The following is an 18,935-nucleotide window of genomic DNA, read 5'->3' on the forward strand; positions in this document are numbered from 1 at the left end:
CTATTTAAAGGTTATAAGGAATCCGTGTATCTCTAGGACCTAAGTATTAAATAAAATCGATTCTAGAGTCAACATCAATAGTATTAAATAAAATCGATTTTCAAGATATATCAACCGGGATATTGACCGTGACTACCTTTTTTATTGTTTTTGAGCTTCCAAAATTTGCCCGTCGATATAAGTCTAGTGAAACTAACCGTGAATCATTCGAAACTGTTATAATGGAATTGGTTTTGCTACTATTAAAAGTAAGATTCTTAACTTAGAACTATAATATAAAAAAGGCAGTAAGAGCTCTATTGATTACTTCTTTCAATTGTGCTATACAATCAGCGGGCATTACAGCTTGGGGAACGCCTCGTCCTATATCAATCATACGTGATTTGTGCACCGTTTTAAATTATTATTTGTTTTTTCACAAGTGTTTTGTTTGAATTTCTATAGGTTCTTCTACTTCGTTTTTACCAAACAAAAATTATCATTACACGAAGAATAAAATACATGAAGCATCATATACCACTCTTATTTTGCTGGTTTCTCGCTCCACTTTATCAGCGCGTGATGAGGCATGGTGGTTGGGCTCCCCGTGTAGCTTCGTCACTTTTTCTTTAGTATATGTTTTAGTTTATAATTTAAACAGAGTGACCTTAGCCATTGGACAAACCCTGAAATCCCACGTAGGGTTAGTTCTCAGGAATGCTCTGGCGTTCATATCTTTTTAATTAGAACGAAAGATAAAAAAATTTTTTCGAACAAAAGTTATTTGCAATAATCGACAACAAAAAGAAACACGCTGTGTTAATCTATGGCAGTGTTTTTGACAATTTGTTCGAAATATTTGATAATGATGTCATTTTTCAAAAGTCAGAAGCTTATTAGTGTCATAAATAAAAAAGCTAATCAAATAGGTTGAAGAAGTTTCCATAATATTCTTTGAGGACATTACCTTAGGAGCTACTAAACACATACAGGCTGCTCCAAAGTAAAAAATAGTTATTTGTTAATTTCTTCGAAACCGCTACACCGGTTGTTATGATACTTTGTACACTGGTTCTAAATACCCTAATGCATATGTACATTTCGGCTTTGTCCAATGGCTAGGGACACACTGTATATAGAAGTGTGACTACTTAAAAACTGTGACTACTTTGACTTGTCCCTGTCCCTACTGTTGATTTTGTCAATTAATATTTTCGTCAAAAATGCAAGGACTTAAGTTCCTATCTGCCTATTATATGTTTTATTTACTGTACAGAACCCTGTATTGCGCGTGATCTAAAACACACTTGGCCGGTTTTTTGTATTTACTTGTTATGTTAACATTAATTAATGCAAAACAGGAAATTGAGTCGTTTGTCCAGGTTATCTACATCATTCATACGTACTTGATACTTGAAATTTATTGCGAAAGTCTTACATTTTAAGGCTAAATTACTACTTAAACTCATGATTTCATGAAGACACTTCATGAAGTGTGAGAACACGTAGGTATATATATTTTTATAATTAATAAATCAAGAAACGAGCGTACTCCCATCATAAACACCGGCAATGCACTTACAACCTCTGTGGTGTTGACTACGTTTCCGACCTTTTAAGAACATATAAGTATGGATATAGAGTATAATTATATATTGAATATTTATTTATTTTTATTTATATATATATGTATGCATTATTTTATGGTTATTTTTCTATCTATGTATATTTGTATCAATGTGTATTCAAAAGCTGCATTTCATTAATTTCAGTGATTGTACACTTTTGTTTGTGTTTGTCATTCATTCACCGTTACTTCTGTTTTACTCATTTCCTCAAAGGTTAACTGGAAGAGATCCCATACAGGGATAAGTTCGCCTTTGTTGTATTTAATTTACTCTGTAACTGTGTTTTTCGTGTTTTTATTTCTATGTACAATAAAGTATATACATACATACATACATACATAATATATTAGTAGGGATAATCATTTATTTATAATATTAGTAGTAAAATGACACTGCCAAAATTAGAAAATTAAACTGCTTATCTAAAAGCTTTGGTACATAATAAACATCATATCTTACAATCTGAAGTGCAGACTTTGTCAGGTAAACTAAATAAAAAAAATATTGTCACGTAACAATGAATCATGAAATTCGAAACAGCCTTGCAGGCCCAATGCGAACGTACATTTCAATTAATTATTTTTTTATTATTATTATTGACTTAAATGCAATAAAATAAATAGTACAGTCAGCATCAAAAGTAGCGGATCAAATAACGTTTCATAAGTGTCTACCATTTTATAACAGCTTACCAAAAAGTGACGTTTTTAATATAGAATAACTAAGACTGTAAAAGATATACTTTTAACTTCTCCAAATATAGATAGATTTTAACAATTTATCTATATTTGGAGAAGTTATCCGGAGTATCAGATACTTTTGGCGCGTTGTTTCATCCGCTACTTTTGATGCTGACTGTACTAGTTTTATTAAGTATTTACCTAATTTTATTTTTTATACATTATTTATTTTTTACTAATTTTTTTTTTATTTGTACTCTCTATCTTGTACCAAAATTGAATGGTTTTACTTTTACTTTTGTGACATTTTTGACTTTTTAATTTATTTTTATTTGCATTGTTTGTTGTTTAACGGAATTTTAATTTTATTTTTTATGTTGAGAATTTTTTTATTGGTATTATACAAAATTAACGATCATAATGGGACGTTTTGCCAGTTTCGGACACATTTAGTTACTGTGCGTCTCGCTCGCAGCAATACTTATACGAATAAGTACGAGCGAAATGCACGATAACTGAATGACATCAGTTAGATGTCAAACTGATGCCAGTGTACGTTCAAATTAGCTTTAGAGAACGCGTTACAGTTCGTTTTTTTTTGGCCAAAATTTTTGGCGACTGACTGCCCTGTTTATAACGTAACAATTCTTCGTGAGCCTCATAGGGTGTGGGTTGTGAAAAACACTGATTAAAGTGTATTAGTAGATTGTTAACCAAGGGATGAAAGGTACCCATTTCGGTCGAGGTAGTTTGCCGCTCTAACGCAGTGAGAGCGCCAATAATCTGAGTCTGAAATGGGTTCTTTGACCCGAGTTAAACACTACTTTTCATTTCGAATACGAGAAATACATGTGCATTAAAAAACACGGCTAAGTATAAATTTCAGTAATATTTCTTGAGGGTACTTACTAGCAATTAACAATTTAGGTAGAAATATCGTTATTTATAGAATGGGAATTGTACAACAAATCCATTAAAAACCAACTTGTTAATTGCTTATCGTAAAAAAGATGAAAAAACATAATTAGAAAGTACAGTGCTCTAGAGCAGAAACGTATAATTTTCTGCACACTTTTTAGAACAACAACGACCCACTTTCAGAGCATGAGAAATGAATGTATTTAATTAAATCTTGAACGCCTACCGAGAAATTGTCATACTCACAGACATCTTTTGCTTTGCTAAGATATATTTTGCAGTAGGGCTAAGATCAGTCGGCTCTTTATCATTTGTCACAATGCCTGTCACGTTCTAACAAGTATGTGAGCGCGAAAGTGACGGGAATAGTGACAAGTGATAAAAATGGAACCATGCTGCCATCGCAGGTTTACTATGATTATGACATGCAAGGTAACTCTGCATGGCATTTGCAGTGACAAAGTGTGGAAATTTCATCATTGATGTCAAATTTCACTCTCACACTCACTCATTTCACTCACATAATGACACTCCTCGCTATGTTTTATTCAAGTACAGTCGACTATCGTTAATTCGTTTCTAGAAGGACTTTTAAAATATTACTAATTATAGAGAGTTTGAAGTATCAAATGGATTGAAATAATTGAGAGAAATATATGAAAGTTTGTATTATTAAGTAATGATCAATCATTATTGAGCTCTACTTACCTGTTCTTTTTAAATAAAGCTTCTCAAATAAAGTGTCTACTCTACTCGTAAAATGATTATCGGCCTAAATTGTCACACACTTGTATATTTTTATTGACTTTTAGACTATTATTGTAAAACAATTCATATTTTTAATAATTAAATGACTAGAGGATAAATATTTTCGTTGAAGATTAATTTATCGGTATTTGACGACCGGTCTGGTTAGTGGGTAGTGACCCTGCCTATGAAGCCGATGGTCCCGGGTTCAAATCCTGGTAAGGGCATTTATTTCGTGTGATGAGCACGGATATTTGTTCCTGAGTCATGGGTGTTTTCTATGTATTTAAGTATTTATAAATATTTGTATGTTATATATATCGTTGTCTAAGTACCCTCAACACAAGCCTTAATTGAGCTTACTGTGGGCATTGAATAAATAAATAAATAAATATTATACGACATTATTACACAAATTGACTAAGTCCCACAGTAAGCTCAATAAGGCTTGTATTGAGGGTACTTAGACAACGATATATATAATATATAAATATTTATAAATACTTAAATACATAGAAAATACCCATGACTTAGGAACAAATATCCACTGCATCACTGAAATGCAACTTATTATTATATAAACATCAATGCAGTAGCTAAACGCAGCCGTCCGGCTCGGCTAGTATTCGGAGGCTTTTCAAAAGCACCTATAGGAGCGCTCCACATGTTCTGTATCGCGGTCAATTAGAAGCATCTAAATTTAAACCACCTTTTTGTACTGATCAAATATTGCAAATCATTCTTTCATCATCCTCCATACTATCAACACCCACTTTCTACATTTTAATCGTTTTGGTAAGAACCCTTCTAAACCAGTACCTTTTGGAAGATTATACTCCACTTTATTATCAATCGAAGTTTTATTTGAGTCGTCGAGACCCTGACCTGCACGGCGGCTACAAGCTCGTTGATGGCTTTTGTTCTATCCTCTGAAATTCATTATAGTTCACTAATGCGTTTCGTAATCAAGTAATTCGTAACTGCACAGTGAAAGGTATGCGATTCTAGTTTGGTTTAAGAAGTTCAAATAACACCATTAAAGACAAAGAGTATAGAAAAAGCTGTGTGACTAGCCATATGCCTATTTCGTAATATTGGCCTTGGTTTTATATTAAAACACATAGAAAATAATGAAAAACTACAGTACTCTTCGTTTGCATCTTTCAGTCATGATTTCACTCCGTATTCTAACAATTACAACTTGAAGGACACGTTTCCGTATTTTACCACTTGTGATTTCGATTAAATACATAACCTAGAATAAATGCATAATTATTGGTGTAATAAAGAACATTGAGTTACTAACTTAATAAAAAACGTAAAATGTTACAATACAGACGTTATTTTCAGAAAACAAAACTATAATACCTGAAACAGCTTGACAGGTTTTGGAACGTTCCCTTTTATCATTTTTTGGTCTACTTAAACTGACTACTAAGCGAATACTGTCGTTGTGTGCGTAAAAAACATTGTGTCGCTATTATGTCGTCAATATGTCGCTATTGTGTCGCCGTTATGTTGCTATTATGTCGCCATAGTGTCGCTATTATGTCGCCAATATGTCGCTATTAAGTCGCCATTATGTCGCTATTATGTCGCTATTATGTCGCCGTTATGTCGCTATTATGTCGCCGTTATGTCGCTGTTATGTCGCCAATATGTCGCTGTTATGTCGCCATTATGTCGCTATTATGTCGCCGTTATGTCGCTGTTTAGTCGCTATTATGTCGCCGTTGTGTCGCTATTATGTCGCTGTTATGTCGCCGTTATGTCGCTATTATGTCGCCGATATGTCGCTATTATGTCGCCGTTATGTCGCTAATATGTCGCCGATATGTCGCCGTTATGTCGCTATTATGTCTCCGTTATGTCGCTATTATGTCGCCGTTATGTCGCTAATATGTCGCCATTATGTCGCCGATATGTCGCTATTATGTCGCCGTTATGTCGCTATTATGTCGCCGTTATGTCGCTATTATGTCGCTATTATGTCGCCATTGTGTCGCTATTATGTCGCTATTATGTCGCCGTTATGTCGCTATTATGTCGCCAATATGTCGCTATTATGTCGCTAGTCGCCAATATGTCGCTGTTATGTCGCTATTATGTCGCTAGTCGCCGTTATGTCGCCGTTATGTCGCTGTTATGTCGCTACTTAAGTATATAAAAGGGCCGTAAAGGACGGAGGAGATTATTCATTCTTTGACCATCGGACTGGCGGTATCTCTGGCTTTGGGTAAGTAAAGTTTCTCTACTATTCCTTCTATTTGTTTGTGTTTGCTGGGAATTATCCTGGTAAATTTAAACTTGTAAATTGTGTCTATGTTTGGCATTGCGGGGACAATGTTGTCGTAATGCTAAGCTTAGGCTATGGTGGAGATTCTTTGCTTCCTTATCTGTGTTACTATATTGTGAGTTTTTTGTTAGTAAAATCTAATTTTGTTATTTTACTACCTTTCTATGAGGTTAGTTTGTTATTTTATAAAGCCAGATCACTGTTTGGACTAACAGTTTGTCCATCTAATCAGCTTCTCCCTAACGGTGACAAATTGCAGCTGTTTAGAAGTCTTTTGCTCCAAGTTGAGAGGACTTGGCGTCTCTTCTTTACCAACATAAGAGACAAGCATACTCTCCTTAGTCTCAAGGTCCAGCTGTTAGATGAATGTGAGGGCATCACGTGCGTGCCATTGAGAGTAATCTCAGCTCACTGAAGTCTGCAGTAATTGAGGCTAGGTCTCGTATTAAATATATTTATATATTTCGGTGCTCTGGCTCATGCTAGTGCTGGTCACGGGAGAGCTTCTGTCATGATTGGTAACAAACAGATAAAGTTTTAGTCATGGCGGGGTATCCCATGTGACTGGTACGGATGTGTGTGCTAGTGTGCTGATTACCTATAGACATGCTAGGGCGGTCTATTCTCATCCACCGTGCCCACGTGGCGATGAGGAGGGGGCCAATCACACAGACACTAGGGTTTGCTATACCTCGGTTTTGTCGACCGAATGCTTACAGCTTAGACTTAGGGATACACTTGTGTATGTTCCAAATCACTAGATCAATGGTAAGTACGATCTGTGTTCTGGACATGCTAGATTAGGGTCTAAGGGTAGGAATAGGGTAGAGTCACACACACTGTTATAGGGTCTCTCTTAGGTTTGATCTAGAAATTTGATTGGTTGGTGTATATATATATATATCTTTCAAAAGGTTCTAATGGCGTGAAGCTATGGTTTTATAACGTGTACTGATGATAATATTAGTGAAATACTGGTAATGGGTTTTAATTACCTAAATCTTCCAGACTGTTACTCTGAGTGGAAAGTTGAGGGTTATGTGTAACATCTTATATCTATTTATTTTCATTTCTGGGTTTTTGGTGTAGAGACGAAGTACTGAGTATTACGATCAGGTCCTAAGGTATTTATATATTCAATCCTTAAATATCAAGTTGGGTTTAGGAACACAGACTATTCTGGGGTTAAAGAATGGTTTGTTTTAGAGACCCTTTGGCAGGCGAGCGCAGTCCATTGGAATCTTGGAGTGAAATAATACTCACCTTGATAATTCGATCTCATAAAGTACAGTAATGAGTTAAACTTGTACTTCGTTTATACATTTGAAAGGCCTAGAAATTCAGCCTACTTTTAGCTATGGGGACTGGCTTAGTAGCCTTAGCTTTCGGATATAAAAAGATAAGTAATTGGTGTCTGACGAATACTTATCGCTTCTCTTCGTCAGCCCCTAGGTTTGCATAGGGTTGCGAAGCGTTGGTCATAGCCCGTCTGGCTAATAAGATGGGAGTAGGTGGCCCGATTGATATTGCTGATCGGAGTAAGAGTCTTCAGACCTGCATCTAGCATTAGAGGCAGCACGTGTGATCCATTCACACATCGTTTAGAAGATGATAGGATTGATAGGTAATAATATTTAATCTTAATATAAGTGTGTAAATGGGCTTAACCCAGGAGTGCTGCTTCAATGTTACCCCGAAGACTTATAATAATAATAATAAATAATAAATTCTTTTATTTCAGATACATGCGATCCATAATTACACAATCATTAATATTATAGCAATTTTGATAAAATTAGCTAGACAAAATATAAATTAATAAGAACAAATATACATTAAAATTACAATACTTACTTAATTACTTGTACACATAAAATTAAAAATTAAAACGAATAACATTGATACAATTGACAATTGATAAAAACTAATAAATCAGTTAGACGCCCTGTGCAGCTTATCCCAATGAAGCTGGAAAGGGCCGTCTAGGCGCTCTGCCACCGTCTGAAGGAGGCTATTCGGGCTGCCGCGCAGGCGCCTCACCAAGGACGCAACGCGCTTGCGGATTATGGCATGGAAGCCGTCCGTACGTCTCTCGCAAAACATCCCCGATGCACTGCAATGGCGCGGCAGCCCCAACAGCATCCTAAAGCTATTATTATATTGGACGCGTAGGGCGCTGAGAGCCCGTAGTGTGTAGTTAATCCATAGGCTGCAAGTGTAAAACGATTGACAATACGCCTTAAAAAGGGTAACCTTAGCTTCTTTAGTACACCTTGCGAACCTACGAATCAACATATTGCTCCTTACTGCGAGCGCCCTACGCTCCCTCTCCACATCTTTGTCGTCACTCAGACTCTCCGTGACCCAGTGTCCAAGGTATTTAAACTCTTTAACGATACTAAGAGGTGTGTTGTCCAGTTTAGCCGGCGGCACGCGTGGATAACGTTTGGTACCCGCCTTAAAAACCAACATCACGCTCTTAGACGTGTTGTACTTAAGCCCGTGTGCCTTGGCATACTGTTCACAAATACTGAGCATCTTGTTGAGAGCGTTGACGGATGGGGCCAGCAGCACCATGTCGTCTGCATAACTAATGTTATTCACAAAAGTGCCATCCACAGAGCATCCTACCATGGTGCTACTGAGCTCCCTAATCAACCTGCTAACCTGCTAACTTAATAGGAGTAGCAGGATTTTACCAAAAATATTTTTATATTTATATAATCATATATGCTGCAATAACTAAATATCTTTCTAATGAATTAATAAAAATATATCTTACATTACATCAAAATCATGGAGTTTCTGTAACTTAAGGCTACACCCGTCGTCTACGACCTTGTGCATGTGGGCGGAGCCTATATCCTTTACCACGACGCTACTCATACCTTGTCGATTGTTATATATTTTCATTCTACTTATAAGGTGTCATATTTAATATAGAAAAGGGTTTGGAATAACATAGTCTTACGGTATTTTGCTGGAGGTTGAATCTTAACATAATATCCTATAAATTATTTGCTATCAACATAATAAATTATTCAGAACAGTAAATTTCCGAGTCTTAACATCTAGGTAATGCATAATCAGGTAGAATCAGAGTCCAAGATTTAGTTGTTACTCATTAAAGAATCTGGAGTACCGCGGTTCACTTCGAGGGGTCCTAACCTTTAACTAGACGATCACTTGGCCAAATTATTGTTAAGGTAAAATTATTGTTGGGGTAACTTTTAGGGGTAATTTTAAAGGTGGGATTGTTAACGATTAGGTTCATTATTTTATTAGGTCCGGGGTTTAATAGATGGGGTAGTTTGGGGTGTAGATAGGGGAAGTCACAGCTGGATCTTAATTTAACATATTTTTATTTATTTAGATAAAATCATTAACTTGACCTTACTTAAGTAGGTAAGCCCGTTAAATATGTATGATTATTATCATCAATTACTCTAGAAAACTTTATCCCGAAACAGGGTACACGAGTTCACGAACTTAGGAACTGAGCTGAACTTTATCACGAAATGGGAGCCAAATAAGAGGTTCACGAATAAATTCATATAAAAATAAGTTCTAACTAAAACTCTATAGTTTATACATTAAATTACTACCAAAGAAATAATATAACTTATTCAAAAGCTTTCAAGGTATTTATGCTCTCGTAATGGTACCTTTTCTCTTTTCTTATTGAAGGTTAATTTTTTTTTGAGACTGAAGTCCTGTATTTTTTTATAATTAAAATATGTGTTTTTAAATTCCACTTTTTTAAAATGGATGGCTCATTATCTTTCCATTTAGCTAAATTTTGTTATAATATTCAACATGTGTCAAGTACCCAATTAAGATCTCTACTTATTAATTGTCTCTGGTATTATGTAAGTATATAAACACTCCGCAATTTTATCACATCTTGATCAAATTGTACATAGATAATATATTCTAACCTATCGCTAATACATCTCTTGGCATCACAAGTATATGCTAAAGTATAGCTTCATTAAGTATTTATGTTATTTATAAAAACTCTCCGCAAATTACGTAAAATTTACGTAAACAGTTTTTCTGTCCATTTACTCTAAACTGAGTCTTATTACATTTATTTTTATACTGAGAATTCAATATGACATTCGCATTGCGCTCTTCAATCGTGCTAGTTAAAATTATCCTCTATGCTTTACGTAAGTAAGTTTAATTTCGTTTGTGTGTAAAAATAAATACTCATACAGAAGCTAGCTACGGATTTGTATTGGCATAAGTCCAGTCATGGGTGTACGACGATGGCTTCCACTCACAAATAGAAAATCACTCAATTCCTTTATCTGAATATATTGATAAGTTGTGAGATATAATGTAGTAGCTGATATTCGGTTTAGGAAGTGTTATGTGTGCATACGGTGAAGATGGAGAAGAAATCTAGATGGATAACGCCTTTTAAAAAACAGGTTTGTCTTTGGATTTACTGTTTAATATTCTGTTTTAGCACATAGAAGTCTTTGTTATATTAGTGATTTTTGCATGTAGAAAACTCAAAAGTGTACAACCTTGATAAATAAGAAAACATTTTGTTTTGAATATGTAGGTACCTAGTACATATTTGTTTTTCACTGAGATACCTAATTGAATAGCAGTGGAAGGCAAAAATTATCTCCTGGTATCCAAATGCTGGATCGATTTCATTAATCGTTAATTCGACAACACGAAAGATACTTACGTTTGGAGTCAAAACAGTTATTTGTTTTACAATGAGACAAAGTTGTTATCACCTCGTGCTAATATTGATATCCGAGCAAGCGAAATATTTCAAAAATTGAAAAGTGTTCGATAAGTTGTATCTTGAGCGTTGCGAGGGTTTCAATGCACGAAGATTAAACAAACTTTAGTTAGCTACCTAGTGAAAAAAATTTTCACTAACGAACGCGAGGAAAATACTAATTGTAAAACTTTGCAAATTTAATTCAAATGAACGCGTTTAAATATATATTATATCATTCAAAATCATCACTTAAAAGTGAATTCTACCAGCCGACATGAGCAAACAACAACAAAAAAATTCTTGTGGATAAAATGAGACTTTCTCATCAGTTTTTGAAGAATAAAGAGAGCCTTTATGGCTGCTGAGTTAGTGTGGTGAAAACGTAATTATTGCCCAAAAAAATACTAGCGTGCTTGAAGACCTGACATATATTATACTGACAAATGATGTCTTGAACGCCAAACATTTTCCTCTTCGAGACCTCACAGTTGTCAACAGTGTCACACAGGTATCCTGACAGATCACAGTTGTCACCTGTGACACCACATCTGTGTTGTTGTGTGTTGTTTGTGAGCTATCGAGCCGCGTGCGTCATCAGCATCACTCACCACTGTTGTAGGTGGGTTTTTACTGCTTATTTTAACGTTAAACATATGAAATCTGTCATCTTTACTTTTTTTCAATTGCTATACGTAAAACTGGACTCACGTGGCCGCTGTCATGTGCAAAAAAGTATAATTTAAGCCTAAATAATACTTTTAGTATTTGAGACATATTCTTTAACGACACCTTTTGAAAAAGTAAAAAAAATGTTAACAATAGGCGTCATTAAATTAAAATACCTATATTGCTTTTAGTTTCAGACCTGTCGAATTAGATTTAGAAAAAGCGTTTTGAAGAATTAATTCTCAGCCAGCTGGAATTCATTTTAATTTTGATACCTTCATGCAAACCCAGGAGGTGTGCAAAAAATCCTTGGATTGCAAAACCCCTCAATGTAGGGAAAACCCACCATCAGTTACAATGGCCCATCAATTACCAGCAAGATTTGGCGGATCAGACACTGGTGAAAAGGCGTTTTCGGTTTTTTTACATGAGTATACCAAAAATAAATTAATTAAAAAATGCCGCCATTTTTTACAACTTTTAGTATGGATTTGGTATCTTTCGGATGCTCAGATATTAAGTTTCATCAAGATTAGGACAAAATTTCCGTACCGTTTTCGATCTACAAAAGCAAAAACTGAAAAAGAACAAAAATTTATGCACACGTCCTGGGATTGCGCAAACTTGAATTACACGTATTTAGGTGTAAATGAAGGTATTAAAACGATTTCCTGCTTGCTGGGAATTAATTCCTCGAAAACATCTAATTTGATTAGCATATTTCACTTCTATGTGCCTTGTTTGTTGCCTAGAACTGTGGTTGGATAAGTCCGATTTACAGTCAAGTCAGATCTCTTAGCTTATTTTAGATATTGTCAAGGCTTTTGACATAGTATAGGTGACTATACTTTTGATAGAAATGAAACACACGGGGTGTGGGGGCACTGCCTTTGACTAGTTTACAAGCTACTTAACCGGCCGCCATAAAAAGGTAAAAATTTACCAACACGGTAGCGATTAACTCCTCGTTCTTTAGCGGGTCCCACAGGGGAGTATACTGGACCCCGCCTTGTTTATTTTACTTATATAGGTAACAAACGCTGTGAACGACATTTTTGCCATGAAACTAAAAATTCGGACGATTACTCGTACGAGTATTTAATTTATTTATTCTTTATATTTTCTACGACATTTTGATTTTACATTACTTTTATATTTTGTAGGTAGTATTGACATTGTCAAACGTTATTTTGGATTTGTAACTATTTAGCTATTTTATTCTTTTTTTAATTGTAATGACAATAATCCTTATTTGAGCTACAATGTTATTTTATTATTTGTGAACATCATTATTATGACTATTTTTAATATTTATGAAACCAATGCAAGCTTATTATGTAATCACCTTTGATGAAATAAATAATCTAATCTAATCTATAACAAGAAATATTGAATCAATTGTATAATAGTCCATTGTGAGATATGAAGTAAAACGCAATGCATAGGACGACGCGACGCGACGAAGCTACACCGAAATAAAACCTCTTGGCAATATTATCTAGAGTCAAATCCAACAAAAAAATTATAGGCTACTTGCATTTGAATCATTAACTAATATTAGTTTTGTACACCAAAATCTTTACTTGCTTTTTACATGTCTTTTCCTAAGAACTGCTATTATGCTATATAGTTTTAATACACCAAAAAGTTAAAATACACCTTAACAAAGATATTAAAATAAGTTATGGACGACAGAAGTGAGAGTTTGGACTATTTTCTTTTTAGGGTTCCGTACCTCAAAAGGAAAAAAAGGAACCCTTATAGGAAAACGTCGTGCGTCTCTCTATTCGTCTGTCACAGTCGATTTGCTCCGAAACTACTGGGCCAATTGAAATTTGGTACGCATATGGAAGTTTGTAACTTACATATACGGACATGTAACGGAAATAAATGAATTTTAAACCATTGGGGCGCGAGTTCAAGGGTTATCATCCATTAAAAGCGTCTAGTAGTGACGATGGCATGGACAGATGATAATTGAATGTGACCGAATTATTTTACTATGTGACATCCCATCACACGAACACGTGCCTTGGTTGCGTCATTCCTGCTGTAGGTTATCAACTTATCAGAAATACAGGTTCATGCTTAATCTTTGATCTTCCTTATCATGAGACCAATTCGAAGATTACAAAATTGCTTGTCATGTAAAGATGAGATCAACTTTGACATTTGGGGACCTCGAGGAATATCCACCCCCCCTCCTTACTTTTAAACCATGGGTCCAACAAAACCTTAATATAAAAAAAGTAGTATAAAAAAAAAATCAATGAAAACTATAGCGAATATGATCGGTCCAGTCGTTTTTGAGTTACCTATTGCAAAAAAATCTTCTCTTCTTAGTAAAAATATGTACAAAGCGCTGCAAAGGTAGGTACTCCCTTATGCTTGTAATGTACATGATACCTACTAATAGCCCCCGTTTGGCCTACTTTGACAGAATGGTAACTACGAAACCCTACACTGAGCATGGCTCTATACATGCTCTTGGCTGATTTTATTATTTATTCGTATTGCATTATCGTTATTAAGTACGCACTACTCGTAGTTTATTCAAGCGTAAACTTAAGAACTGGTTAATTCAAGAATGTTTTTACTTTGTTGACGAATATTTTGATTACTATAGACATAAAATCTGACATATAAAATATAATTAATTATTTATTGCATCTGTGTATTGTAGTTATGACATACTAGTAGGTGACGTATCTGTAATTGTGATATTTTAGTAATATGCTAGATTTAAGTGCTTTAGAATATTAGATTTAAGTACTCGAAATGCGTACCAATGCATGCTTATTTATATTTAGGTACTTTCTGTAATAATTTAGCATGCCAGTTTCTGGAGGAATGTGTGTGACTACGATATATTCTTATACCATTTTTTGTACCACATTTTTAAGCAAAATAAAGAAATTTGTATTTAGCGGAAAATTATACATAATTAAATGTAGCAAGTCAAGAAAAGGTATAAAATCATAGTAAATTAATAGTCACATGACTTTTCCGTTTTCGTGACATCCGTCATCAAATATTTATTCTTTTCGTTCGCGTTTGTCGATGTACGATTGTCTTATTGGATAGGCCCCCAGGTCCCAAGAGTGGCATCCAGTGTATCGAATAGATAACACGAATTTTTAAGACGCAAAAACTACTTCTCTGTTCTTATAGATAAAAACGTACACAGTCGAAAATCTAATCGGTAATCTCCTGTGTTTTGAAATTGAAATTGACGCATTTCTTTGATATGATTGTAAAGATATCGGATATCGATAATAAACGTCAATGTCGATAATCTTGCAATAAAGATCTTTTATCTGTAGACCTTGAAATAACGGAGATTTTTTTACATGTCTCACAGCTGGACAAGTGGCCAGCAAAACCTATCCAGTTATTTGGTTAGGAAATGGGACGAAAAATTAAGAGTAAAAGTTTTCCATACAAAACTTCTACTTGCTCTTTTTTATTTGTATAACAATTTTTAGTAACGAAAACGAGTAGCAACGTCAGCCCGCGTAGCCAACATGCCAATCGTTAATGCTCCTGCTCCGTAGCGAACGAAACGCAACTATCAAGACCGGTCTAGTGACCCTGCCTATGAAGCCGATGGTCCCGGGTTCAAATCCTGGTAAGAGCATATATTTGGATGACGACTTTGTGTCCTGTGTATTTAAGTATTCATATATTATGTATATATCGTTCTCTAAGTACCTACAATGAAATGAAAATTAAATGAAATAGGTACACTATTTTTAATGACATAATTTTTAAAGGTTGTCTGGAAAAGATCGCTTTTTAGCGATAAGACCGCCTGTTGTTTACCTCTTCTTTATGTGTTGTATTATTTGTACTGTTTCTGTATAGAGGTGTGCAATAAAGAGTATTTGTATTGTGTTGTATTGAAATGCTTTACAAGCCTTATTGAGCTTGCTGTGGGACTTAGTAAAATGTAAATTCCTAATTCGTCGATTCCTCTAGGTCCATGGGTTCCCAGCGCGCACAAGGCATTTTTTATGTACAATAATATTTCTTTATTTAATTATACCGATAAGCTACGACACCGTCAAAACCCTATCGATATGACCCTGTATATGTTAACGGCACCAATCATGGAACATTTAAGAGAAAATTTGTTTTTGATATTTTACCGACACCTGTAAAATTTCTACCGCTTTACGCTTTAAAAGCGGAATGTCCAATTCGTCCTTTATGTTTTCTATTTATTTAATGAAAGCTACTGCAATTGGTTTCAATACTATTAACCAATTAAAACTGTGGTTTTTTGCTCCAGTCATGGAATGTATGGCGCCATTCATTTTCAAAATAACAAATATCAATGAAAAATTAAACTTAAGCAGCTCTTCTGGCTCTTGTTGATTGTAAAATGTTGCCAGCGATTAAAAACTGATGGTAAATACTTGTTTTACAGGATTTCTCTATACCATTCCATTACTGGTGCCTGTTCCACTATAGGGGTGTTTACTATATATTTTAACTTGGCTCGTTATTTCCAGTGCTTCGTGACCCTCGGAGCATGCTTGAACATGGCGGGCCAGGGCATGACGGTGGGCTTCGCAGCCATCCTGTTGCCGCAGCTGAGGAGACCGGATTCCATCATCCCCATCGACGCTTCGTCAGGGTCCTGGATAGGTGTGTGCTGGCAACCGCTATTGTTTTTTACAATCCAGGAGGGAAGAATATCTTTGCGATCCTAACGAAATATCGGTACTTTTTGTAATGAAATTGCATTTTGAGAGAGTCCAGAGTTCCACCAACTAACTAATAACAAATCAATTTTGATTTTGATGTCGATCGCTTCAGCATAATATATTTTAGGTTTATAAGTCCCGCTTTAAAAAAAATCTGCAAATTTTGAAAAGAAATGGAAAACCTTTAAGCCTAGTTTTCATTTTTCTTCTTCTTCTCTCGTGTCGAGGTTCCCCTAAACAGTGGATGCCCAAAAAGCAGCGGTACTGACAGCCCGGACCATGGCATCTCTCAGGTCAGATTCAGAGCACGAGTGCGGGCACGCGGGGCAATCCAGCAGGTGCGCCATGGTTTGTGGTGCAGTGTCGCAAGCACATTGGAGTGGCCACGAAGCATTCCCCATTTGACCATGTTCCCATAGTTTTCATTGTGTCAGTAACATACTAAAAACTCGTGGAAAATGGAAAACTCATGGATTTTTTATTATTTAGAAATGGCAAAACCTTTTACTCTTTTTATTATAATATGGACATTACTCGTCCATTGTTATTCCCACATAAATATTTATTCTTGAGTTATGGTTGTAATTCTATATACCTACTTACTTTACTCTTTGATGTAATTATAGTACCTACCTACTTATATGTTACATATATCATCGTCTGATACCTTTCTGTAGGACTAGACTGATCTGTGTAAAATTGTCCTATAATATTTATTTATTATTCCAGCCTCAATATTGGGATTCGCGCTCGTCGCCGGCAATTTCATCGTTCCGACCGTCATGGCCAACTACGGCCGAAGAACCGCCAACATCGTCTCCATAGCTCCCATGCTCGCCGGCTGGTTCTGTATACTCTTCGCCACCAACCTCCCTACCCTCCTCGCCGCGAGGGTGCTCCAAGGCATTTCCATGGGCATGAGCTCCTCCCTCGGACCTGTCATCATCGGAGAATACACTAGCCCCAAAAACAGGGGACCTTTCTTAGCATCCATCTCTGTTACCATCGCTACAGGAGTCCTGATTGTACACGCCATGGGATCCTTTATCAGTTGGCAAAAAACAGCCCTCGTGTGCGCTATTATAGGATTCATAGACTTACTTATAGTCATTTATTCCCCTGAGACACCCAGCTGGCTGGCAGATCAAGGGAGATATGACGAAAGTAGAAAGGTATTCAGATGGCTCAGAGGCGACGGCGAAGAAGATGAACTACAGAGGATGATAGATACTAGCATAATTATTAAAGAATCTAAAGCCGAAGTGAGTTCATCAGAAACCTTCTTCCAGAAATTAAGAAGAAATATAGTGTATTTTAGAGTAACGATTAGAAAAAGGGAGTTCTATAAACCTATTTTCATAATGATGCATATTTATACTATGGGCATGTGGTCAGGCGCTAATCTCATGGCGGCGTATACTGTGGATATTTTTGAGAACGTTGTCGGTAAGGGATCGAACATTCCTTTATTAGTGATCACAATGGGCGTGCAGAGAATTATCTCAAACACGTGTGCTGTTTTCGTAATTAGGAAAGTGAAGAGGCGGACGATGTTAGTGGCCACTGTTGCGATTAACGTGTTTGCGTTTCTATCGATCGCAGCATATTCTTACGGAAAGCAACATGGAATGCTGCCATTCGACCATCCCATGATAGGCATTGTCTTGATTAACATCCATATATTCTCGATAGCTACAGGAACAGTTCCGCTTCCTTTTATAATCGCTGGAGAATTATTCCCTCTCGAATTCAGAAGTTTAGCCGGAGGTATCAGTGTTTTGTTCCTATCTGCAAACTTGTTTCTATCCATCAAAACTGCGCCACTTCTCTTCTTGAAAATTGGCATTCATGGTGCTTATGTTATTTACGCATGTATAGTGACCTACTGTTTGGTGGTAGCCTGGTTCTTCCTCCCAGAAACCAAGGACAGGACTCTGCAGGACATAGAGGATGAGTTCAGAGGTAGACCGCTATCTCCCGAGGAAGTGAAGTCAGTACAGTCTTTGCATTCCTTGTTGATGTATAAAACTGACCGCCGCTGTAGCCAACCTGTGATATAGTTTTAGTTTTACATCAAGTATTTATTGTGATAGTTATAAGTAGCTTATTTTTTGGTAAGGTGGTTCGACTAGGTTACCCAAAGCTTAAACCTCACTAGATGGCGCCACAATTGCAAATTTTGAGTTTTAATTTTTTTGTGGAGTAGTCTTGGTATTTCTATTCTGTAAATTATGTTTAGCGCACTCTTTAAATAAATATTGAACTATTACAACAAACATTGAACACTTCATTGTACAAAAACTACCCCTTAATGTCGACAGAATGTTTCTTGACTCTATTTCTAAGTATCACTCACACATTCAAACAGTCTTACTGGGATCCTTGTAGTAGACAATTTGGCACAGCGGGAGTAGGCTTCAATAGCGTTGCGGTATGTACGTGGAAATACATGCAAGAGGATGTGGGTTCGAGACTCATTAAAATTTTTTTTGTTATCAGTATTATCAAGTACCTATTATTAATAAATTATTTTATGAGAAATATGAGCGTTTTCCATAAAAATAT

At 35.8% G+C, this 18,935-nt stretch overlaps 2 protein-coding genes across 2 annotated transcripts; one reads left to right on the forward strand and one right to left on the reverse strand.

The window, feature by feature from the left end:
- Window positions 1–8,180: 8,180 nt before the first annotated feature.
- LOC133530801 (uncharacterized) lies at window positions 8,181–8,882 on the reverse strand. Its single transcript, XM_061868866.1, has one exon. The coding sequence runs from the start codon at window positions 8,880–8,882 to the stop codon at window positions 8,181–8,183; it is 702 nt and encodes a 233-aa protein (XP_061724850.1).
- Window positions 8,883–10,491: 1,609 nt separating this feature from the next.
- Window positions 10,492–18,646, forward strand: LOC133530535 (facilitated trehalose transporter Tret1-like). Its single transcript, XM_061868470.1, has 3 exons — window positions 10,492–10,684; window positions 16,176–16,311; window positions 17,100–18,646. Exons 1-3 carry the CDS (start codon window positions 10,643–10,645, stop codon window positions 18,428–18,430), a joined length of 1,509 nt encoding a protein of 502 aa, XP_061724454.1. The 5' UTR covers window positions 10,492–10,642; the 3' UTR covers window positions 18,431–18,646.
- Window positions 18,647–18,935: the final 289 nt, after the last annotated feature.

This window comes from Cydia pomonella, chromosome 23 (genome assembly GCF_033807575.1).
Source record: "Cydia pomonella isolate Wapato2018A chromosome 23, ilCydPomo1, whole genome shotgun sequence".
NCBI classification, from domain to species: Eukaryota; Metazoa; Arthropoda; class Insecta; order Lepidoptera; family Tortricidae; genus Cydia; species Cydia pomonella.

What these genes read in the sequence shown, in the direction of transcription:
- LOC133530535 (XM_061868470.1), top strand. Translation starts at nt 10,643, where the DNA reads ATGGAGAAGAAATCTAGATGGATAACGCCTTTTAAAAAACAG. An exon ending in TAACGCCTTTTAAAAAACAG is followed by an intron (nt 10,685 to 16,175) that starts GTTTGTCTTTGG and finishes CGTTATTTCCAG; the next exon opens with TGCTTCGTGACCCTCGGAGC. An exon ending in TTCGTCAGGGTCCTGGATAG is followed by an intron (nt 16,312 to 17,099) that starts GTGTGTGCTGGC and finishes TTATTATTCCAG; the next exon opens with CCTCAATATTGGGATTCGCG.
- LOC133530801 (XM_061868866.1), bottom strand. Translation starts at nt 8,882, where the DNA reads ATGGTAGGATGCTCTGTGGATGGCACTTTTGTGAATAACATTAGTTAT.